This window comes from Camelina sativa, chromosome 1 (assembly GCF_030686135.1).
Source record: "Camelina sativa cultivar CO46 ecotype springtype chromosome 1, ASM3068613v1".
Lineage (NCBI taxonomy): Eukaryota > Viridiplantae > Streptophyta > Magnoliopsida > Brassicales > Brassicaceae > Camelina > Camelina sativa.
The window spans coordinates 1,469,777-1,494,109 of NC_141880.1; the positions used below are offsets into that span (position 1 = coordinate 1,469,777).

Here is a 24,333-nt window from a genome sequence, read left to right on the forward strand (position 1 = left end):
GTGAGTATTATTTTGTTAAAGAGCACCACTTAAATTTGACTACAAAACTTTCCAACAATAATTTGTGAATCTTCTTGCATTTATCTAAATAAATTGGTTGACCATAATTAATGACTATGCAATAAATCCTCTTTGACCATTTTGACAATTATCAAGACTTTTTATAATTTCATTTGATTTGCGACTATATAGTATATAGACTAATAAATGTCAACAATCTTTTTGGTCAAAAAGAAAAAAAAAAAAGATATTCACATGTATGGAAAACTAATTAATAGTAGGAAATATTTTGACCAAATTTTTTATATATAGAACCTCTCTCAACGATATCTTTCAATAGGTTTCATACAAACAGACCAAACAAAATTATAATGGGTATTACAAAAACTATTGTAACTTATTTTCTTGTAGCAATATTTGTAGGTTCTTTGTCCGCACACAACATTTTGGGTTCAGGTATGCTTTTTATTTTTTTTTTGCCAAAGGGTTCAGGTATGTTCAAATTTTGATTTAGTTTTGATAATTATAAAAGCAAAAGCTAAACATGTAAAATTTGTAATTACCATGTCTTTATTACAAATAAATATTTATGTGATGATCGGCGAGTCGTGGCTGATGACTCAGGTAAGAGTTTGTGTCCGGTTGACGAGACCCATTGAGGTTCTCTCCCGGTTGTTCCGATTTTTGTTAAATCAAGATCAATGATTAATCTACTGCTATGGAATTGCCGGGAGCGAACAAACCCAATTTCCGGAGATCGATTAGATATAATGTAAAGAAGTGGAGCACTGATGTTCTGGCGATTTTTAAGACACATGCCGACGGTGATAGGGCGATGCAGATTTGTCGAGGACTGGGGTTCGAGTTCTCGTTTTGGGTGGACGCGGTTGGTCAAAGTGGAGGGTTGTGATTACTTTGGTGAGCTGGGATTGGTGAGATGGAGGTAGTGGAAGCTTCTGACCAATTCATTTTTGCGAAGCTAGTGAACGAGGGAGAGTCCTTAAACTTTATTGTGGTGTATGCAGCACCCACAGTTAGTCGGCGTAGCGGGTTGTGGGATCGGGTGACTGAGGTTATGTCGGGTGTGGTTGGTCCTCTTGTTGTGGGTGGGGACTTCAATACCATTGTCCGTCTGGATGAGAGAGTTGGAGGTAACGGTCGTCTCTCTTCTGATTCTCTTGCTTTCGGGGATTGGATAAATGACTGCTCTTTAATTGATATGGGATTCTGGGGTAACAAATTTACCTGGCGAAGAGGACGAGTTGAGATTACTTTGGTTACGAAACGTTTGGATAGGGTCCTTTGCTGTGCTTAAATGAGGTTACAGTGGCAAGATGCTAGGGTGACTCACCTTCCTTTCTTATCTTCAGATCATGCCCCTTTATATGTGCAGTTTGCTCCTGAGATTAGCAGGGATCCTAAGCGGAGGCCATTTAGGTTTGAGGCTGTGGACTAAACTTGAGGGTTTCAAGGATTTATTGTTGGCTTCTTGGCGACGAGACCTGAGTACATCAGAAGCCTTGCAACAACTCCAGTCTACACTCCGCAGATGGAATAAGGAAGTCTTTGGTGCGGTTCAGAAACGCAAGGAACTGTTGCTGACAAAGCTTGAGAGGGTTCAGAATTTTATTGAACTATCTCCGAGAGATGAGCTTTTGGAGAGAGAGGATAGCCTGCTAAAGGATTTTGACTTAGTTCTGGAGCAAGAGGAGATGCTCTGGTTTCAAAAATCAAGAGAGAAGTGGATCAATTTTGGGGATAGAAATACTTCCTATTTTCACACTTCTACAGTTATACGTAGACGAAGGAACCGAATAGAGATGTTGAAAAACAAAGGAGGATGGATTACGAATACTCAGGAGTTGGAGTCTTTGGCGGTGAACTATTATACATGGTTATATTCTCTGCAAGATGTTGATGTGGTGGTAGAGAAACTTCCTAGTAGTGGTTTCATGTCGCTATCGGAAGCTGATCATGCTCTGTTGAATAGGCCATTATTGCCTGCAGACATCGAAGGGACGATTCGGGGTATGGGGAGGTTTAAAGCTCCAGGATCAGATGACTATCAGCCAATCTTTTATAAGCATGGTTGGGATGTGGTGGGTGAATCAGTAGTCAGATTTGTGCTGGATTTTTTTGCTTCAGGGACTCTTCCTCCGGAGACAAATGATGCGTTGCTGGTTTTAATAGCAAAGGTTGCCAAACCTGAAAGGATCATGCAATTTCGACCTATCAGTTTGTGTAATGTGTTATTCAAGACTATTACTAAAACAATGGTGGAGCGGTTGAAGGGGGTTATGTCAAAATTGGTGGGTCCTGCGCAGGCCAGTTTTATTCCTAGGAGACTAAGCACGAATAATATTGTTGTGGTTCAAGAAGCAGTGCACTCAATGAAGCGGAAGAAGGGGAGAAAGGAGTGGATGTTTCTAAAACTAGACCTGGAAAAAGCTTATGATAGGATCCATTGGGATTTCTTGGAGGATACTCTTGTCGTTGCGGGTTTGTCTGAGGTTTGGATTCGCTGGATCATGACTTGTGTTTCGGGTCCAACAATGAATCTTCTCTGGAATGGAGAGAAGACAGAACCATTTAAACCTCTACGGGGTCTGAGACAGGGAGACCCACTGTCACCCTTTCTGTTTGTCCTATGCATGGAAAGATTATGTCATCTGATTGATAGGGCGGTGGTGAACAAACGATGGAAACCAATTTCTCTTTCACGAGGAGGCCCTCAGCTTTCACACATATGTTTCGCTGACGACTTGATTCTGTTTGCTGAAGCGTCAATAGCTCAAATCCGGGTTCTACGAAGTGTTTTGGAACAGTTTTGTGGTGCCTTTGGACAAAAAGTTAGTTTGGAGAAGCCAAAAATTTTATTTTCTAACAATGTGTCAAGAGAGTTGGGGAAGCTGATTAGTGAAGAGAGTGGGATTAAGAGCACTAAAGACTTGGGGAAGTATTTGGGAATGTATGTCCTGCATAAGTGGTTGAATAGGGAGACCTTTGGAGAAGTCTTAGAGAGGGTCTTGTCGAGGTTGGCAGGGTGGAAAAGCCATACTCTAAGCTTGGCTGGGCGTTTGACACTTACTAAAGCGGTGCTTTCTTCCGTTCTGGTTCATTCAATGAGTACGATTATGCTTCCTAAAGCCACTTTGGCTAGTCTGGATAAAATATCTTGCACTTTCCTATGAGGTGATACGGGAGAACGAAGGAAACAACATTTGGTTTCTTGGAAGAACGTCTGTATGCCTAAAGGGGATGGGGGTTTAGGTATTAGGGCTTCGAAAGACATGAATAAAGCTCTAATCGCTAAAGTAGGGTGGAGGCTTCTACATGATAAACAGAGTCTCTGGGCGAGAGTCTTAAGAAGTAAGTATAAGGTCGGGGAGGTGAATAATCATGACTGGCTGAAGGTGAAGTCAAACTGGTCCTCTACATGGAGAAGCATTGGTACATGCCTACGGGAAGTGGTGTGTAAGGGTCAAAGTTGGGTGTTGGGAGATGGTCAACGAGTCAAGTTCTGGACTGACAGATGGTTGTCACATTCACCGCTAGTGGAGTTGGCGACAAGGGATGTACCCGCGGATGCGGTTCATGAGAAAGCTTGTGACTTGTGGAAAGTTGGTGTAGGATGGGACCTTGATAAGATATTACCTTATGTTTCTTCGGATACGAGGTTGGAGTTGGCAGCTTTTGTTCTTGTTAATGATACAAATAATGATGATTGGATTTCGTGGGGTGAAACAATGGATGGGAAGTTCTCGGTTAAATCCGCATATTGTTAACCAGAGATATGTCTCCAAGCCCGAATATGGCAGAGTTTTTTTAGCAGGATTTGGGGTGTGAAAGTGCCAAAAAGAATAAGAGTTTTCCTCTGGCTTGTTGGGAATCAAGCTATTATGACGAATGTGGAAAGGCATAGGAGACACTTGTGTGAGTCAGCTGTTTGTACTGTTTGTAAGGGTGGGATGGAGACTTGTTTACACATTCTCCGCGATTGTCCGGCAATGTCGGGTGTATGGGAAAGGTTGGTCCCGGTACATATGCGTCAATTTTTCTTTCACGGGCATCTTCAGGATTAGGTCTATGCTAATCTCTGAGACGGTGTCATACTTGATGGAGTCCCTTGGTCTACACTGTTTGCAGTTGCAGTTTGGTGGGCGTGGAAATGGAGATGTGGAAACGTCTTTGGGGTGAGTGGTAAATGCAGGGATCAAGTGAAGTTCATCAAGGACTTAGCTACGGAACTGACAGTTGTGAATGCTAACAGAGAGGACATGGTCTTTCCACGGCCTCGAGTAGAACGTATGATTGGCTGGAGAAGCCCGAGTTCTGGCTGGATGAAGCTCAATACGGATGGTGCGTCAAGAGGGAATCCTGGTCTGGCCACGACTGGGGGTGTGTTGAGAGATGGTGGTGGTCAATGGTGTGGAGGTTTTGTTTTGAATATAGGTCGATGTTCGGCACCTATGGCGGAGCTATGGGGTGTATATTACGGCTTATACATTGCCTGGGACAAACAGGTTTCTTGTCTTGAGGTGGAGGTAGACTCAGAGTTGGTGGTGGGTTTTCTTAATAAGGGGGTCGGTGACACTCACCCCTTGTCATTCTTGGTACGCTTGTGCCATGGCTTTATGCAGAAGGACTGGTTAGTCCGTGTTACTCATATTTACCGGAAAGCTAATTGTTTCGCCAATGGTTTGGCTAACCATGCTTTTTCATTACCTTTGGGTTTTTTTTTTGGAGTCTGTTCCATCTGAGGTTAGTCGATTTTTAGGGAGGATGAGCTGGGTTTCCGCTATTCACGCCAAGTTCTTATATAATTTTTGAGTTTGAATAATATACTGGAAGGTTTCCTTCCAGTCCCCTACCAAAAAAACAAATAAATATATATGTGGGTTCTTGTAGGTGCAGAGATTGAAAAATTCTCGTATGACCACTGCAATACTTTGTGTTCGAGTACATATGCATGGCATGAATGTTTAACTGACTGTACAACAGCTGGTTATATAAGTGGGCGATGTGCTTCTCGTTCTCCTCAAGAGCCTGAGAAATGTTGTTGCCAAAAAGAGGTGGAAAAGTAATAGAAACATAATCCTTCATTTAAATACTTGGTGACTTGAGTGTAACAATAAATGCCATAATATAAAATAAAATATTTTGATGAATTTATAATACGTATTAAAATTCTTTTTTGATATCGACTATAATACTATAGTGATAGTTTCCTCCTCTCATTCGACAATTAATAACTCGTTACTGTTCAAGTCACCAAATTTTTTGATATCAATCTACTTTATCTCGTTACTGTTCAGGCCTGAGGCATGGATACAACATAAAAGCTAGCAGAATATGAACTTATGAGACCGAATAAGTACATCTGTACATATCAACCGTTAATAGAGATTGAGATTAAAAAAATGCCTTGGTTTTGTTTTGTCTCCTGTCGTGTACTAGAAAGAATCTTGCTTCATAGATTCCAATTTTTTTTTTTTTACTTGTGTTCTTCTGCTTTCTTAAGTGTTACGTTTTCCTTACAACTTTTTGGTAAATTTATCAGTGCTTTTTGTTTCCACTGATTTCTTAGTCATCGAAATCATATGGAATTATGGACATTCATTAATTATTAGTATTGAATAGCTTGGAGGTTACTTGAATAACCAAGACGTTCCTATGGTCATCAATTCCCATGACAGAGCTTTTCTTGATAAGATGTGTACTTAAAGAGATTCTATTGTGAGTTTTTGTTAGCCAAGTTTTGTTGGTTTTTTCTTTAAATATCTCATATACGTAATGTCAAAGCCACAAACGAATATGCATTGATAATTTACACACTGCGCTTTTCTATACAACAAAAAAAAAAGAACTAAACTAAGTCATTTAATTTCTGGTCCGTTACTCATATATTAATTCTCAATTGTATAGGATGCCGTTATAGACATTACGATCAAATGTCTGTATAATGTTTTTGAAAATATTTCGATCATAACCAAAGCAAAAACGGCGACATTTTTAAAATCTGTCCAAAAATATAGATATAGCCGTTGGATATGATGAAGTCTTACGCTCACGTGTTCTGTGACTTGCAATTACAATCTTCACTAAATTCGACAAACGAATATGTTTATTGATGGTTCGGTTTGGTGTTATCAAATCAACTTTCATTTGTTAGGGTCTTAGGGAGTCGGATTTTTATGAGTTTTCTAACACATTTAGTTTTGATAGTTCTTGGATTATCTTTATAAAAAGGCCGTTTCTTTTTACATTTATAATTAAAAAAATGTGTGAAATAAGTCAAAATGACTTTTTTGTAAAATGGAAAGAATATCATTTTGTTAATGAGTCACAGCTTAAAATATTTATTGACCATAATTAAAAATTAATTAAATAAACTTTATAACAATGAAATCTAGCATTTACTTAATATATTATTAACCATAACTGATAATATATGCAATAAATCAACTTTGACCAAAGTCACAAGTGTCAATACATAGTTGTTACTAAATGATACAAGCAAAAATTCAAATAAAATGACATTTAAAAAAAACGGAAAGAATATCATTTTGTTAAAGAGTACAGCTTAATATACTAAAAATAATTAAAAAAAAAAACTTTATAACAATGAAATCTAGCATTTACTTAATATATTATTGACCATAACTGATAATATATGCAATAAATCCTCTTTGACCAAATTCACAAGTGTTACTAAATGATACAAGCAAGAATTCAAATAAATGTCAATATTTGATTATTTTCTGTCAAATATTAATTTGTGGCAAATATGGAAATCAATTAATAGTAGAAAAAAATCCCAATACCAAAAGCTGTATAAATCGATCATATCATTAGGATATTATATATAGCACAATAAGTTTCACACACAAAAAAAGTAACAATTAATCATGGGTATTACAAAAACTGTTGTGACTTGTTTTCTTATAGTAGTATTTACAATTTCGTTGTCCCGCATCAGTGTTTTAGCTTCAGGTATGTTTAAATTTTGATTTAGTTTAAGATTAGTATATTTGATCATTCTAAAAGAAATCTATCTAAAATCATGTAGAATATATAATTACCATGTCTCTATCGCGCTGATAAAATTAGTTAATTATGTGGGGTTTGTGTAGGTGCAGAGGTGGAACAAATCTCATTTGCCCACTGCAGAGTTTTGTGTACGCCTACCTACGGATGGTTTCAGTGTTTAACTGACTGTTCAGTTTTTGGCTTCGGAGAAGGGAAATGTGCTTCTCGTTCCCCTAATGAACCTAAGAGATGTTGTTGTCAACCTTAATTGTACAAACGTAATCCTCTTCCTTAGCTAATGCTTACAAGTGTGATCGCGTGTTATAATAAAGAGATGTCTATGGTTAAGAAAAACAACAAGTATTTTGCAGGACAGCTATGTTTTTATCAATATTTTGGTTATATAGAATTATTATAAATGCTGATTCTCTCAAAGATCTGACAGCCCCAGTGGCACTGAGGTATTAATAATTGTATGCGAGTTCAAAGCTCTCTTCACACGCGTTTAACGATTTTAAGATACCTGACAAGGAGGGGTACAACTGTAATTCAGCCTGGTTTTTTTTTTTCTTTCCTTCACTTTTCTTCCGATTTTAAATCTTTTTCTCACATAGTAAAACCAAAAATAACACAAATCTATCACTGATTTACGGATTCATAGTCGAAAACTAAATTTATAAGAAGTTTCTCATTTTCACCGATTTCTTCATCGTCTTAGACAAAATGGCGTCGGTTCACCTTCATCTATACACCTAGTTCTGCTAAGGGAAAAAGGGTCATTTCATACCCGTACACACCCCAAAAGTGTGAATTGCTACCTATACAAACAAGGAGTGCCAATTTAAACATTTATATTTCATATTTCATACTTCTACACACAAAATTGAGCTTAAAAAATGTCAAAAATCCACAACCTAGTGGTTCAAACTCAAGACATGTTTAGCATAGTACATAACCAGTTGACCCCACAACATTTCTCGATACTGTCATACAAACTTATTCATACAAACCTAAGGTTGACCAATTGATCCCACGACAATTCTCAATTATATCATACAAATATATATTTTTAAACCAAACAAATATCTAAGTTCCTATTAAATGAAATGTCCTCGTTTTGAGTTGGAGGAAAATTTGAAATCTTAGGGTTTCTTCTCTCCATTCGAATTGATCACCTTCTTCGTCCATTTTCGTCGGTTCTCTCGTCGCCGATTCCGGAGAAGTAGAAGGAAGAAACCACAATCGGGATTTGAGAAGAAATTAGGGTTCAACGAATTGAAAATTGATGTTAAGGTAAAATTAGGGTTCTATGATGTTAGAAGTTTGGGAATTGGAAATTGATCTTTATGGTTTCAAGTGTTTAACAAAATGTATTTCTCTATACTATTATTGTAAAAGTTATTCGAGATGGAAGGTGGGCTGAGCAGGATGCTGCGATTCTTTGTTCCCAGTTGATATATATTATCAGCTTAAAAAGCTTGGGGATATCGCCCCAGCTGATGCACGACTTCTCGAGGGATATCCCGTTAAGATCGATCATTCATTGGTAAGCAAATTGGTCTGTACTCTCTGTTTAATTTGTTGATACTCAGTTCTAGTTCTCTGTTGTGAATTGAGATTATGTTAAAAGTTTTGATTTTTGATTGCATTTGATCATAAAGTTTCAATCTTGTTTTAGTAGATGAGAAAGAGTGTTTAGAGTTTGATTTCAATGTCTGCTTTGTTCAAAATTTTCACGAATAAAACCATTAACTTCTGACTTTTGTGAGTGGTTTTGCATCATACTCATTTATATAACAATTATTCTTGTGTCTGGTTTGTGTTGCAGATATAAGGGCAGGAGCTGTTGTGCTAGCTAACTGGTTTTGCATTATACTCATTTACTTGTATTTAAGCTTCCGCTTGTACACATTTTATCGCTGAATGAAGATACTTATACATTATATAGTGTCTCTCTCGGCCTCAAAGCATGAGAGAAACTGATACTTTCTTCAATCCAAGTTTCAGCTTTGTCGTTTTCTCTACAAAATTTGTCAATTATTAATGGAGAATTACTTGTCTGGTTTGTAACAATGGTACTGTCAACTGTGAAACCAAATTCAACAGTGACACCAAAACAATTTTGCAGAATGGTTAAGGAGCTTAAGTTTATACGAGCTAGTGGTTTTAATTAATTGACAATGGTACAGCTCACAATTGTGGTGTAACCAAATTCAACTATGACACCAAAACAATTTTGCAGAATGGTTAAGGAGCTCAAGTTTAGAACCTTTTATATTTGTTTATTAATTTTGCAGGATGGACCGAGAGTCTCAACATATCATAGTGAATAAATTGATATGAACTTGTATCTTGTGATGACGAACATAAAATGGCTCAGGAAATACAAAGAAAGTTTCTAAGAAGTATCGGAAAGATTACAGCCTCATTTTAAACAAATGGAAGCCACATTTGGGGGCTAGTGTTCATATATAATCTGGCTTCCAAATAGAAGCTGAAGTTGTTTTCACTTGTACTATTGTTACTTATAGATAGATTCTTGGAATGTGATGACATATGCTGATAAGAAGTCGCATGGTATATAATGTATGTAACTTATGCAGGTGTATGTAAGTAAATATTATTTGACAAGGAAAGACTAAAATATATAGAGACGTTCATGTGTCATCCCTTGCATTTAATAGAGGAGCTTTCACGCTATCTGTTTCGGGAGAATTGTGGAGACAGGATATAAGCAATCACTAGCAAGTAACAAACTAAACATCGTCGAGTTTTTCCAAAATACAACAGCGAGATCAGAAAAAGAAACAAAAAAAAAGTCTACAAGAGTAAGAAAAAGCTGAAACAAAAACAAAGGAAAACTAAATCAAGTCTAAGGTGAATCGCTCCTGCATGCTCAGGTCCTCCGTAAGAAAAGCTCGTGTTGCTAGTCTTCTGGATGGTGTAGTAGGTGGGGTCCGTCGCTCCTACTACGAGATCAACGGTCGGCTGGAAATCGCGGTTGTTAATCACAATTTCCAGATCACGCATATATGCAGCTCTGGTGCTACTCGGACGATACCCAGATCCCATCTGGGTAGTCGTGTGGCGGCCGGAAACGTTTCTGTTTACTATCTCACCGCCCCACTCCACTTTATCTGCATGGTCAGTGAGACAAGTGAAGATTTCTGTTGGCCAATAACCAACTGGCAGAAGTACAGTGTCGCTGCTCGGGCCGACAGATAACCACCAATGTCCAAGGCTTGGATCCTACATTTTTATTTATATATATATAATTATATATGTTAGAAATATAGTTACAAAATAAAAAGTAATTAATTAAAAGTAATCTTCTAACCTTCCAAATCTGGATTGTGATGACTTCGGTTTGGGGAGAGATGGCGCCTTCGATGAGGACATTGCCACTGGTTTGTATAAAACCAGGACACCGAAGGTTGTAGCATCTCTCAAGAGTGTATGCATCTCTCTGCAAAACAAAACAAAACAAAAGTATTATTAGTTTGTTGGGAAACATACATTTTTATTGTCAAAAAATTGAAGTGAAAAATAATTATATTACACACTTACCGTCCAGAAGATGAAGAGCCTTGGCTGATAGTCCGAATATAGCCCGGGAAAAACCTATATAGAAAGAAAAAAGAATTAACCTATATAGAAAATAATAATAAATAAAAAAGTTTTTATTAAAATAAAACTTATGTAACAAATAGTTATCAGAAATCTCATTAAAAACTGACCTGCCACCCAGCCTCGATGGAGTTCAAATCACCTTTTTCATAAGAACCGGATACGAGCCAAATCTGGCCTAGGCTGAACTCGCCGACTCGATCAACTTTCGGATGCCCCACACTCATTGTGACTTTCGTTCCATAAACCTCCCTTGTTCTGTTCAAATGTGCGATAGCATACTGTGTATACAAAACGAATATACAGTAAAAAGTTACAATTATTGTTGGAAATAACAATTAGCATATTCACTAAATGTCGTTTAACATATACCATCACATGCATGCAGATTCGGTTATTACTTATTAAATTTAGTTTGACTTGGTATATGTTTAGGTTTTGTGAAATTAGATTTTCAAATAAATCCAAATTTAATTTTGGTTTGGATTTCAATAAAATATTACGATAAACTAAAGAAATTATTAATTAATTGCGGTTAACATAAAATTAATATTTAGTTATGATTAGTTCTGTCCGGAGGTTCTGATTTTTAGTTCTGTCGGGAGGGGACCATTAATTAGTTCTGATTTTGATTCAAATATTTCAGTCTGTACCGTTTAAATAAAATTTAGTCCAAGTTCAGGATGATGATTAATTTCTGGTTCAATTCATATTATAGAAAAACGGAAAACATTTACCTCATATCCCTCGGTGACTTCAGCTCCAGCCCCAGAACTAGTAGTCCCGTTCTCCTGAGAGACCGTTCTCCGTATCGGAATGGTCCCCTCGAGACATTTGGACCCGTTGCGGTTCCAAACTTGCCACCCGCTAACTCCATCTTCATTTTTGGCTGTGTTAGGCAGATTTTTTGGTATTTCCTGTATTATATTTTGTTTCAGAGAAAGGGAAACGTTGTATTAATAAGAATTAAAACACATACAGTATTTTGTAAATGAGTACGTAAAAAATTATATAAATATGGAAACACAAAAAAATACCTGTAGCTTGTGATGATCCTTTAGAAGAGGATGACTGAACCCCGGCTGAGCTAATATATCTGTGCAGTCTATGACATCCCCGTCAGGGCTCTGTTGGATTTCACCCAAAAAAAATTAATTATATTAATTATACAAAATAAATAAAGTTTGTCTTGTGAACGAACGAACGTGCGGTTTACTTACATTGATGGTCGTTGTCAATGATCCCACCGGGACGAAGAGAGTGAGTGACAGCAGACAGAAGAAGAGAACCCTGCAAAACAAAACACTGCAAGTAAAAACCCTAACGAGAAGTTTTTTTTCTTTTAAGATCATGGCGAAATATCCAAGTAAATCATACACTCTAAAGATTCTTACCATGAAGAAGATCTGAACGATGACATCTTCATCGATCACTATAACTTCAGTCCTTGAAGCAACCTCTTCCTCTTCTTTCTTCTGATCCGATTCACTTGTGATTTTGACAGAAGAAGTCGGAGCTTACGCGATTCCAGTTCACTATAACCACAGAAGAAATCGGAGCTTACTATAACGTCAGTCCTTGAAGCAACCTCTTCTTTCTTCTTTCTTCTTTCTTCTTTCTTCTTTCTTCTTTCTTCTTTCTTGAAGCAACCTCTTCTTTCGTCAGTTGAATCGTCTTCTTTCTTCTTTCTTCTTACTCGATTCCAGTTCTTGCTGATACAGACTGGGTAGAGGAGGTAGGTGTACAATCACAATCAATTCTTTTTGGAATTTTCCAAATATAGAAATCTGCGAATTCGAACCACACTTGTTGTTCTCTCTCTCTCTCTCTCTCTCTCTCTCTCTCTCTCTCTCTCTCTCTCTCTCTCTTAATACTCTCTCTCTCTCTCTCATTATGTATAAATCTTCAAGAAAAATATATACATGAAATTATACGTGTAACATCTTCGTTCTTACAATCGATCCTTAAATCATTCAATTTTTTTTGGTGTAATATGTGTGCAGCACTGGACCACTTTGTTGTATAAATAGAATTAAAATAGAAGAAAAGCTGAGATCGAACCCATTGTGGGAACACGATTTCATAAAGTTAATACCACCGGTTGGGGCTAAACATAGCAGCCCAACAACACATGAATACATCATTTCACAAAACTAATAATAAAATTATTAATTTTATAATATCTTTGAGTAACAACAGGTTTACAAAACATATCCTCATTACAAAACTCACGGCTTCACTGTAACGTTTTCACTAGCCACGAAACTCTTCTTCGCCGAATTGATCGAACTATCAGAAATCGCATATCCTCATTCCGGCCACAAACAACAGAGCAGCCAGTGAGTTTTTAGAGCTCTGGTTCTCGCTGAGTTGATCCTCCACGAGATCTAGGGTTTTCTGGTTCGATCGTAGCTACTCGCAGCAATTATTGGTTAGAGACAAACTTGAGCGTTGCAGGGCTAACATCTTATTGGGCTTAACATTTTAGGTTTCTTTCTAATGGGTTTCAGTTTCCAGCTCTTTTTATTTATGTTAATGGGCTTAACACCCAACCATTAAAGTTGACTTGTAAGAGCACTTTTGCCACGTTTAATTTAATGCAAAACAATTTTTTTTTTTAAAAAAAAAACAGGTTTACAAAGTTACAGCTTTACTTTTTACCACAAAAGAGAACTCATGTAATCTAGGCAAATGAGCTTCTGTTCCTAAATTTAAAATGACAAACAATATATAAATTAATACTTGGAGAGAAAAAAAAAAAAAAAAAAAAAGCAAATGGAGAAGGAAAAAAAAGGAACTCTGCTAATTACCAAGTTGTGAGGCTACAACTTTCATGAGGATAAGAGTATTTTGTTGTTGAACCAAAACATCAAACTTATAAAACTTGTTGAGAAAGAAAAGCATATGGGATGTATTGTGCTCGAGCCTATGTCTTTTTGTTTTCCTCACTTTCATGTAAGCCCTTGGGAATGCCATGCATCTATCACTTGTGAAGTATGCTCTTCTTCACTGTTTTTTGCTTCTTATTGCTGTGATGCTGCAAAACCGAGAACCATCATGATTAAGACTTAGATGCTCATAATAATAAAAAATTTCCTACGCAAATGTATCCATCAAAAAGTCTGAGTCAAGATACTTGCCTTTTGTCTTTCAGCAGCCTCCTGGTCTGTTCTCTCTTTCCAGCTGCTCTTTCTTAGTTTTATCGGACGGTTTCCAACATACTTACCTGTGTATTCATATGAAATCAAGGGACTTAAGTCAAGGCGATAACACGTTCATTCAAAAATCAAAATCAATAGGATAAGATATCAAGATGGAGCAACACATCAAATAGATTGTAAATCGAGATGCTTACCATTCATTTCTTTTAAAGCTCCAGCTAGATCCGCAGGATTTGAGAAACTCACAAACCCATAGCCCTTGGTTTTACCAGTCCGCTTATCTCTGATGACCTGTCATGATAGATAAGATTCGAAGAAAACTCTGTAAAAGCTTTGACCACAAAACTAACACCGAATACTTCTCCTTTTGATTCAAGTAGAAATGATCCGTATTTTCTAAGGTCAACCATGTTCATTTCTATACATACTATATGTTTGGGTTTGCAAACGCATCAGAGTTTGACATTTTTAGCAGTCTAACCAACCAGAGGGAATAAAAAATACGACAATCACATGACTAATGTCTCACATATATGCTCATAGGAAACCAGGTACAAATCATTACTAAACCCTAAAAGGAGGAGAGATATACACAGAAAAATTACCTTGGCCATATTGAAGGTGGGGAATCGAGCAAATGCCTTGGACAGAACATCATCATTCACTTCATTCCCAAGATCACCACAGAACAAGCGGTAGTCATCTGCCAAATGAGGAACAAAATGTTGTAAGAAATGCATTATAACAACAGAGCAAAGACCATTAACAAAAAAAAAAAAGCAGAAAGAAGAAGAAGAAGAGCAGTGCATACTTTCTGGCCACTCAGAAAGAGTAGGATCCTCCCAAGACTGTCCAGCAGCCTTACGAGGAATAGCTCTCTTTTTAGTTTCTGCTTTGTGTTCGGTTTCACTACTTGCCAAAGCAGCTTTCACATTCTCAAGAGCTTCTGGTGTGATGGTTTGTGCATCTCTTTGGAACAATTGATGAGCCTGCCAATAAAAAGGCAACAACATCAAACAACAGAAAGATTCCATTCTACCTTAAGCATAAATTTCTTAGAAAACACATAAACAAGTAAAACCAAATCCAAAGTACAAATCTTTAAATGTGAAACATGTGAGATTCGTAATTGATAGATTTCTTGAATAACCAAGCTTTACGTGACAAGCATTACACAATCATAACGATAAACTTCAATCCCAACAACAACCAGAAAAAAACCCTAACATTAAAGCAGAGGAATCTTGAAAACCCTAATTCGATCCACGAATCTCAAATTCACCAAACAAAAAAAAAACTAGGAATCAATACTCGGGATTTTCAAAACCAAACTAACCTGTTGGTACTGAGGATAAGCGTAGACGGCAGGAACCGGTCCAGCAGGCTGCGGATAGACCGTGGCCCCGGGAATGGATGCTACCGGCGCTGGAACAGCAGGGGAAGGAGCCACGTAGGGCTGTGGAGGCTGATACGGCGCGGAATAGTAAGAATTAGCTGTGTATGTGTATTGAGACGAGGAAGATGAAGAAGAAGAACCTGAAGACGGCGGGATTGACATCGGAGAAAGCAAAACGCCGAAATCGCACTCAATCGGAGGTTTCAGAAAATCGAACGTCAATTTTTTATTTTTCTCTTTAATTTTTTTCCCCCACTTAAAAAATTGGACAATTCGAGAATTAAGTACAATTTTCTAACTAATGGGCTTAGGCCCAATAGTCTCTTCACAAATATGATTGGTTCTTAAACCAGACGAGATTAAACCAATATAAGACCAATGGAGAAAGTTATTAAACCGGATTGAACCCGTTTTTCCCAACCACTTTTCTTGTTGTCTCTGAACGACAAATTCTGAAATTACTCTTGTGATGTCTAGAAAAGTCTGGTCAACAATCCAAAATTTTGTAGTCGCATTTGTAGCTAGCAACTAGCAAGTACTAACATTTATATACGACACTGTTCAAAATGGTGCGAGAGAATCAGAAATAAAATCCCAAGTGGATCTATAAAACTGTATAACAGGACCCCTCCCAAATAGGGAAAACCACACATGAGGTGCTAAATTATAAAGCAAACAAATCTTTATTTGTATAATATTTTTTTACAGCTACACTCAAAGCCTACCTCGTACGGACACATCGATTTCATTTGTCCACGTGGGTTAATCATGTTAGATAGTAGCCAAAAGCACAATACTGATGAAACTCGTCCATACGATTTTTTTAACTCTTGAGTGCCCCCGAAAGACGACACCAACACTGCTCTTTTCTCTCTACGTTAGCTTTTAATTGATGGGGACTACTTTAACAGAGCCAATGGTTATGGGCACACATGATGTTAAACCGCTAACATTTTACTACTATCCTTTTGAGTTTTGATCTTAACCGTTCGATCTGAATCTGATTGATAGAGTGATGAAAACATCAGGTGCCATATGTGATTTGGTTATTACTTCCAATTTTCAAGTACATCAGTTTAATACAAACAAAGGTCCAAGTTAAATGTCACTGTTAGTAAAAGGAAAGTTGCTGAATTTGACATATAGGCAAAGAAGGTACTCATGCCATGCGTGATAAAATTAAACTTCTAGATTGTATATATGAGTTTGAATATTTGAGAGTGACATATTAAACACGAAATTTTGTGTTGTGTACAATATTATTCGAAAATTGTCAAATCGACGTTCGGCTGATAAGAAGTTTGTGTCACAAGATTAGCTGTCATAAATAATTGAAACTTATGTTCTTATTTTTGTCTTTTTGTAATTATATGATGCGTTTTTAGATTTAGCGTTCAATTTTTTGTATTTTGTGCAACATTCTCTCCACCCACTCATGTTTGTTTAGTCAACATCAATTGTGGAAAATATATTAACACAGTAAAACACACATTGTATGTTTAGGGTTTAGGGATATATATGTAAATCTTTTTTGGGTCTTTTTTTGTTAAAGAACAAATGATTTAACACATTGCGCCAGTTATCTCTACACATGATAACCCGTACGTAACTGTAATGTACATGTCGATAGAAAATATAAAAAGATAAATTCACATACTATGCCGCGGAATTACGAGAATTTGACAGCGAACTCACACGATGTGAGTAACATATAACAAAGATATAATAAAAGGCATGAAGACCAATGTGTATCAGAAATTCAACTGAATATATAGATGTTCTTTTTTTGAGGGACCGATATGTTCATGCATAATATATATAAACCCCAAAAAGAATAGCTAATTTATTCTATTCATTATAGTGACCTACTGACCTTAGAGAAAATTACGTAATTAAACTAACCGAAGTCCGTCACATCGTAATCCCCCGTAATGCTCAGATTCGAACGTTTTGTGTTCGAATTCGAATTCGAATTTTATAAGACCTTGATGTGTCATATAGACAACTGTAATATATTATATATGAAGAGGCTTTGACGTAATCATATATATTCTAAGGTATATATATAAGCCAAATACGATCTATGTTTAATTATACCACTCAATCACTCATTGGTTGTAGGAAAAGACAAAACAATAGATAGCGGTACATAAATGAAAATAGGGATTGCATTACACAAATACAAAGATTGGTACGTATAAAATACCTAGATACGACAAGCATACATATTTGGAAGTAATACGATATTATCGAGTTGCACCTTGGTGGTAATTAGCCATCACAGACGGACCTTGCTGCTGTTGCGACTGCGGCTGAGACTGAGTTATTTGTTTGTTGTTCCTTTTCCTCTTCTTTTCGTAGCTAACGCCACGTGATCTAGCCTGGAAATCTCTAACCTCCCTGAGGAAAATCCTGACGGAACGTGAGCCAAAAGGGCTAGTCTCGGGAGCTCCACCGTTCTCCTCATATGCAGCACGGAGACGGCCGATGAGGGCGTCGAGTGAGCCCCAAGCTTGTCGGAGAGGACAAGGACAAGGAGCGGGAGGATTCGGGAGGCCAAAGAAGGCGCAGTTTTGGTGATGGACTTTGGTTTTGCCGAACTGGTCAAGGTAACGCAGAAAATCTAGGACGTGTGCGCCGCTGCAAGACACTAGAGAGAGCGGCGGACGGTGGTTTCGGATGTATTGGCAGAAAGTATTCCAGTCACGGCGTTTTTGGTTTTCATAGCGGCTAGAGGAGGGTGGAGACGAAGAAGAAGGAGTTTGTGTTAAGAGACTGGTATTAGGGTTCTTGTTGTTGTGGTTTTGAGAGATCAAATCCATAGCTTTTCAGATGTTTCTAAAATAGGGTTATTTCTCTAGCTAGGTTTTGAGTGATTTAGGGCAAAGATTAGGCTTTTATTTGGGATAGATAGAATTAAAGAGAGAGATAGAAAGAGGACTTGGATACTTCTTTGTACTGCCAAGTGATGAGGTAGGTGCTACAAAAAAGGATATATTCAGTGATGATGATGTGGTTGATGTTGTGCAAAAATGGTGAGGCAAAGAGGAACAACCTGCAAAATTATAAGAAGAGACCTCTTGCTTTTGTCAAGATGAGAGATAAAAATGGAATTTTTATTTTTCCCCTTTTTTTCTTTAGTACTGTATACTATAGATAGAAAAGATGGGTGGAAAAATACAGACACAAATGTCCATATATAGCTGCAAAAACATCACAAGGTCATTTATAGAGAAAGAGAAAGAGATGAGAGTCGTGAGACTGATCATCAGAAATCATAAAGTTTCCATTTAAGACACAATATAGAGAAATAGGAGAAGGGGACTTTGTGTTACACAGTGTGTAAAAGGGTAATTCTATAGAGAGAGACATAGACCAATGGGTCGACTGAAGAAAGAGACAAACAAACTTATGATATTTTTTGGATATGTCACTATTTTTCTTACTTTTCTTTTTATAATCCGTGATTCCGGACTCAAAGTTCAAACTGTTTATTACATATAGTTTTTTGATATAGCCATATAGGTAACATAAATGGGTTATATATTTTTGATAAAGGGTTTTTATATAAAGACAAATTCTTAGAGGTAGCTTACTGTAAAGGCAATGATTTGATATCAGCATCACGTTTATTGTCTACAAAGCATTATCATTATCTCTTTTCAATTCAAAACTTATTTAATTCGTTCGTTTATTTTCCTGTCTTGCATATCGATTGCTTTTGATCTCGTGGAGACGTAGACCAAAAAAAACGATATAACTCCGTTGTTTTTCATTCTCAGTCTCTTTTTTAGTATCTTTCTTAAAGGGAAAGATATTTAAAAATTATGACATGTTCAAATATTTTCGTCGTAGGATAAAAGTTTAAGTCATTTCAAGGTATGAGAATTCAGTTAATTAAAGATATTTATAATTCTTCACTGAAAGTTTTTCATTTGTGAACCAACGAAATAGATCAGGTACAACCTTACACAGTCCAGGAAAAAAGAAAAACCCTTACACAGTCCAGGAAAAAAGAAAAACCCTTACACAGTCCAACATGAAATTACTTAAAAAGTTAAAAACCAAGCCTTCTCTTGTGGCATGGAGCTTAAAACATTTTCTGAAAATATATCAAAAAGCAATGAATCAAATAGAGTTAAATAGCGTAGCAAATAAATTTAAAAAACCCAAAGCACATACATACTAGATGAAAAGCAAAATACCTCAAAGCAAGAGAGTACATATTCCACGTCAACATCTGAGATTTGGTGGTGTAGAACAATCCTAATTCTGTTATTAGAGAGACCATAGTTAATTATACTATTAATTACATTTATTACTACCGCTAATGGGGCGACTCATCTAGTCGAGGCCTATGCCCATTAAGATTTACCATCCAAATCTATATTAACATTTTTGAAGTATAATTTGTGTATGTTCTTTGAGTTTTGTTTATTTAAATTTTTATTTATAACATTAACCCCTAAAAAAATTCCATAAATAACATTGCAGAGAAATTCAAATACTAAATTTTCTTAAATCGACCAACATTTGTTACATTTATTGCCATAAAATCTTAATAATATCTATACATTTCGATTTTTCCAAAAACAGCTCTACCCATTAAAGTTTTAATCCCATAAAATCACTAAAACTATCTTTAGAGATTTTGTTTGCATAGACTTTCTATAGAAATTTTTGTTTTACATATTTTGATTGTAAAATGTAGATTTAGTCATCTACACTACTTGATTTGAGGTACCTAGGGGTTGATTCCTCAGATTTCTCAAATTATAATAAATAAAACTAAATAATTACCCCATGGTGTTTCTATAAATTGAAGTACATTTGGTGTCCTTTAAGTTATACTTATTTACAAAGTTAATCCTTAAAAATTGCACATACAAACATAATCAATTAGATTCCTAAAATGTCTCTACATATTTGGTTTATAATTTCCTAAAACAATTTATATATTAAGAAATTTATTACACTTAATAACATATGCCAAAAATATCTATACAATATTTTCTTCTTTTAAAAACTCTAATATTCAGTAATAACTATATTGTTTCATATGAACAATTAAAACTTTAATGGTTATTAATATGCTGATAAAAAATGCAAAAAATAATTATTTTACGAGTTAAATCTAGTAAATTAGAGTATTTATAATATAAATTAATATGCAGTATACTGCAAAATAACTTTTATGGATATAATTCTTTCACGGGTTAAATCTAAATAAATTTAAACTTTCTGATTAAATTTAAAAACACTAAAAATTTAAAAATATAATAATGTAAGAATAATTCTTTCACGGGTTAAATCTAAAAAGCAGTAAAAAGTTCTATTTTTATAACCATAAGAAATTCGATACGGTACAAACGTAACATTAGTATAAATAAAACTAAATAATTGTCGCGTGTCTGCGGTATACAACTGATCAAATTTATAATTAATAATTAAAATACAATTATACAATCTTAAACACTAAACAAAAGAAGCAAAATTAACAAACAAATAAAATTTTTAAATTTTTTTTTTTTTTGTTATAAAAATATTGACCCGCGGTATATCGCGGGTTAAAATCTAGTTGTATACAAAAGAGTAGAAGATTTTTTAAAAAGTGTATATGTACCTGAATGTAGCTTGGGGTAAGACAAGCACACCGACATCTTCCAAACTCTTACATGCATCTTCTGCTCCAAATTTTGGATCCTCTGGTATATCTACGTATATCTGCACCATACGATAAGAGCAGTGGCGGACCCAAGAATTATTTTTAGGGAGGTCAAAATATTAATAGATTAGCAAAAATGTAATACAGCGGCATCCAACTTAGGTTAGGGAGGTCATTTAAGAGCTACTTAACCAATTCTACCAAAGAATCATAAATTAAGTAGCTTACAAAATTTCTTTTTCTAGTATTTCTGATCCACCTTCTCCTCACGTGGGTCCGCCGTTGGATAAGAGTGTGTTATAAATCATATAATTTCTCAGTATCCTCCTAGATATAAGCTACGCTACGGGTTACTGGTGTAACCAATCACTAATTTCATCCACTTACAATGTTGGTTTCCACTGCTGCGACGTTTACTCTTAACCGTTCAATCCGGTTCAGTCCTTCTGGTAACGTAGGAAATAAAAACCAAAATTAACACCTGTTAATAACGACTGGACCAAAGCGACTTGGTTCTTATGTTAAGTTCAAGGTTCCCGGATATATATGAATATACCGGAACATAACGATTACCTGCCAAGATCTTGGCTTTCTTGTGGTCATCGCCAAGCTTGGGGACATTTTCATTGAGAGCCACCAGTGCCGCGGCGCAGAGCACGCCTATCTGTCTCATTCCTCCGCCTAATGTTTTCCTCAACCACCTTGCCTACATTCCAACATGTAATTACTTGAACCGGACTATATAAAAATATGCTATAAAATGGTTTCGATTTGAATTTTAGCTACTTACTTTAGTGATGAACTTTTTGCTTCCCACGATTACCGAACCAACCGGTGCACCTATACCTTTGGACAAGCAAATCTAGCATCGAAGTAACCGGTTTAGATTCCAACCGTAGTTTTATAACAATACAAAAAAGGTTACATAGCACGGTTTTATTGATAAGTCATATACCGAGACAGAATCTGCTGCTTGAACAATCCTCTTCACCGGAACTCCAAGGGCCTGTGAAATAAAGATCGAAAAAGATCAACTCAAAACGTATATAAGCAAATTAATGGAATTTATGAATGCGAATTACATATTGAAATGTTTGTATACTAACCACAGAAGCGTTGAAGATCCTAGCTCCATCGATGTGAAGCTTTAAACCATGTTTCTTGGCTAATTCGCCCACTTTGTCTATATATTCTACAGGCAGGCATCTACCTCCACGGCTACATCAATACACACCGGCTTTGTCAAAACCACAATGTCAAGATAGCAAAAAGAGTCATATATTTATAACCGGAATTTCTAATTAAATATTGTTCCTCGGTCTAACCATGACAGCCAAAACCGGTTTCAAATTGATTTGAACTAAACCGAATCATTTATAATCTTTTGGCAAGCTAGGTTTTAAATGTTGTAACCTAAAAGTGCAACGAAACCAGATGGACATATTTAAATAAGAAGGGATAAGAAACACTTACTTTGCTTGAGTGTTCTCAAGACATATAAGCTTAGTAACCGGATGATGAAGATCTCCTTTCGGACCCCTCACGGCAGCTTCAATAGAACCAATCTTCATCGTACCGTCTTCTTCGTTCTTCACCGTCCTCGGATGCACACCACCGAGGCTTGAAACGCCACCGTTTTCGTAAATATGAATGTGAGAGTCATCTCCAAGAATCACTTCACTGCCTCTCTCATCACAATGGATCAACACGCTTATCAGATTCGCCATTGTTCCCGACGGAACAAACATCGCCGCCTCTTTTCCGGCGATCTCAGCCATCTCTTTCTCCAAACGCATGGCGGTTGGATCGTTCCCCAAAACGTCGTCGTCTACTTCCGCGATTGCCATCGCTGAACGCATCGACTCAGTTGGTTTGGTCACCGTGTCGGACCGGAGATCAACGGTTCTAACTGAAGTTGGCGTTACCATCTTGATTTGGCTAACTGCGTCGGATTATAACCAAAATATATCAAAATAAAAAGATCCTGTTAGAATTAGACTCGAATAAATAATATAAATACCGAATCACTTGAGTTATCAATTAATCATACCAAGATTTTTTTTCTGTTAGTTAGGCTATTCTTTTTTTTTGTTTTCTTGGTGAAGTGATGTGTTTCGAGTGACTTAAAATGGGCAAAGAGAGAGAAAGAGAGAGAGAGAGAGAGAGAGAGAGTTGAGTGATCAAATCGATTACGAAATGACTTCACACAGGGAATCTCAGAGAAAGAAGATCAGTCCAACCAAATAAGCGTTCAATGCATAATGACAAATTGGTAAAGTTGTCGTAACATTTCTGCCTGATCTCTTCTTATATATAATCTAACATTTTTTTATTGACATCTCTATTAACTTTTTATGTGAAAGTAAAGTATTATATGGTAAAATATAATAGAAAAGTTATAATTTGTAAGTAAGAAATTCTGTATTATATAAACTGTATAGAAATAAGTTATAACTAATTAGAAGAGAATCTGTATCTTTTTTTTTTTGATGAGAATCTGTATTAGTTAACTATAAAGGTTATAATTTATAAGTAAGATGATCTGTATCATATGGTAAATTATATAAAAAAGTTTAATATTATAAGTAAGAAAATCTGTATTATGTAGTAAACTAGAAGAAGAAAAAAAACTAATTTATAAGTAAGAGAATCTGTATTATATGGTAAACTATGAGAAAAGTTATAATTTATAAGTAAGAAAATCTGTATAATATGGTAAACTATATATAAAAAAAAGTTACAATTTATAAGTAAGAGAATCTGTTCTGTTAAAAATATATATGAGACCAGTTGTTGTATCATATAGAATTAAATGAATTATTTAGTGTTTGCGTGGCCTAATGGATAAGTCCCATCGCGAACGTGGTTTTGTTTTCAGCAATTTACTCTGTATTTCTGAAATAGAAAGCAACTACAAAACACACATTTTATATGTGACTATTACTCGACGAATGTGTATGCGTCGGCTATTTTGGAAAATCATATTAGCACATCCAAAATTCCCCAATACTACAAGTCTACAACTAAATTATGCTCGTATATAAAAACTTCACATCCTCCAAATTCATCTCATAATCTATGAAGAAGATGATTAACATAACCACACTGACTAATAAGCGCGAGACATGCAACAACAACAACGACACGAGATAGAGTCGTGTATAGTGGGTGTACACTGTATATACGTCATCAAACATCAATCAATTATGTCTTGATTGGCGATGGTATATTAACTTTTAATGTATCATCATCTATGATGCTTTCGGTTTTGGTTTTGGATAAAGGGTATTCTATATGAAAAACGTAGAATGATTATCATTTCCTACTTGTTAAAATTAAACAGTAAGAACACTCTATTGATCTAACATCTGATATAATCTTCAGAAAACTGAAAGTGTAAATATGCGATTTTTTTTTGTGTGAACCAAAGTGGTCTTTAAACATATATATATATT

The 24,333-nt window shown here is 36.0% G+C and overlaps 3 protein-coding genes, 3 long non-coding RNA genes and 1 pseudogene across 6 annotated transcripts; 3 read left to right on the top strand and 4 right to left on the bottom strand.

Annotated features, from left to right (window-relative positions):
• The first annotated feature begins 331 nt into the window (after nt 1-331).
• LOC147949444 (uncharacterized) lies at nt 332-5,190 on the top strand. The gene is made up of 2 exons (XR_015557071.1): nt 332-456; nt 4,909-5,190. It is a non-coding gene; the product is annotated as an uncharacterized LOC147949444 (long non-coding RNA).
• A 1,644-nt stretch (nt 5,191-6,834) lies between these two features.
• On the top strand, nt 6,835-7,383 carry LOC147949445 (uncharacterized). Its single transcript, XR_015561135.1, has 2 exons — nt 6,835-6,993; nt 7,134-7,383. It is a non-coding gene; the product is annotated as an uncharacterized LOC147949445 (long non-coding RNA).
• Nucleotides 7,384-8,117: 734 nt separating this feature from the next.
• Nucleotides 8,118-9,202, top strand: LOC147949446 (uncharacterized). The gene is made up of 3 exons (XR_015595128.1): nt 8,118-8,322; nt 8,428-8,575; nt 8,858-9,202. It is a non-coding gene; the product is annotated as an uncharacterized LOC147949446 (long non-coding RNA).
• A 647-nt stretch (nt 9,203-9,849) lies between these two features.
• LOC104703353 (protein neprosin-like) lies at nt 9,850-12,082 on the bottom strand. The gene is made up of 8 exons (XM_010419363.2): nt 12,051-12,082; nt 11,877-11,946; nt 11,694-11,783; nt 11,394-11,573; nt 10,767-10,937; nt 10,597-10,650; nt 10,367-10,495; nt 9,850-10,278 (listed from the first exon to the last, which is right to left on the bottom strand). Exons 1-8 carry the CDS (start codon nt 12,080-12,082, stop codon nt 9,850-9,852), a joined length of 1,155 nt encoding a protein of 384 aa, XP_010417665.2.
• A 1,358-nt stretch (nt 12,083-13,440) lies between these two features.
• LOC104701514 (uncharacterized) lies at nt 13,441-15,477 on the bottom strand. The gene is made up of 6 exons (XM_087457454.1): nt 15,154-15,477; nt 14,629-14,806; nt 14,423-14,520; nt 14,012-14,108; nt 13,797-13,882; nt 13,441-13,693 (listed from the first exon to the last, which is right to left on the bottom strand). Exons 1-6 carry the CDS (start codon nt 15,373-15,375, stop codon nt 13,640-13,642), a joined length of 735 nt encoding a protein of 244 aa, XP_087313580.1. The 5' UTR covers nt 15,376-15,477; the 3' UTR covers nt 13,441-13,639.
• A 1,802-nt stretch (nt 15,478-17,279) lies between these two features.
• On the bottom strand, nt 17,280-18,178 carry LOC104701605 (protein LIGHT-DEPENDENT SHORT HYPOCOTYLS 2 pseudogene; annotated as a pseudogene).
• A 948-nt stretch (nt 18,179-19,126) lies between these two features.
• LOC104701688 (putative low-specificity L-threonine aldolase 2) lies at nt 19,127-23,276 on the bottom strand. Its single transcript, XM_010417457.3, has 10 exons — nt 22,929-23,276; nt 22,352-22,820; nt 21,985-22,096; nt 21,834-21,884; nt 21,669-21,740; nt 21,452-21,584; nt 21,266-21,324; nt 20,837-20,937; nt 19,419-19,485; nt 19,127-19,315 (listed from the first exon to the last, which is right to left on the bottom strand). The coding sequence occupies exons 2-10, from the start codon at nt 22,804-22,806 to the stop codon at nt 19,304-19,306; spliced, it is 1,062 nt and encodes a 353-aa protein (XP_010415759.1). The 5' UTR covers nt 22,807-22,820; nt 22,929-23,276; the 3' UTR covers nt 19,127-19,303.
• Nucleotides 23,277-24,333: the final 1,057 nt, after the last annotated feature.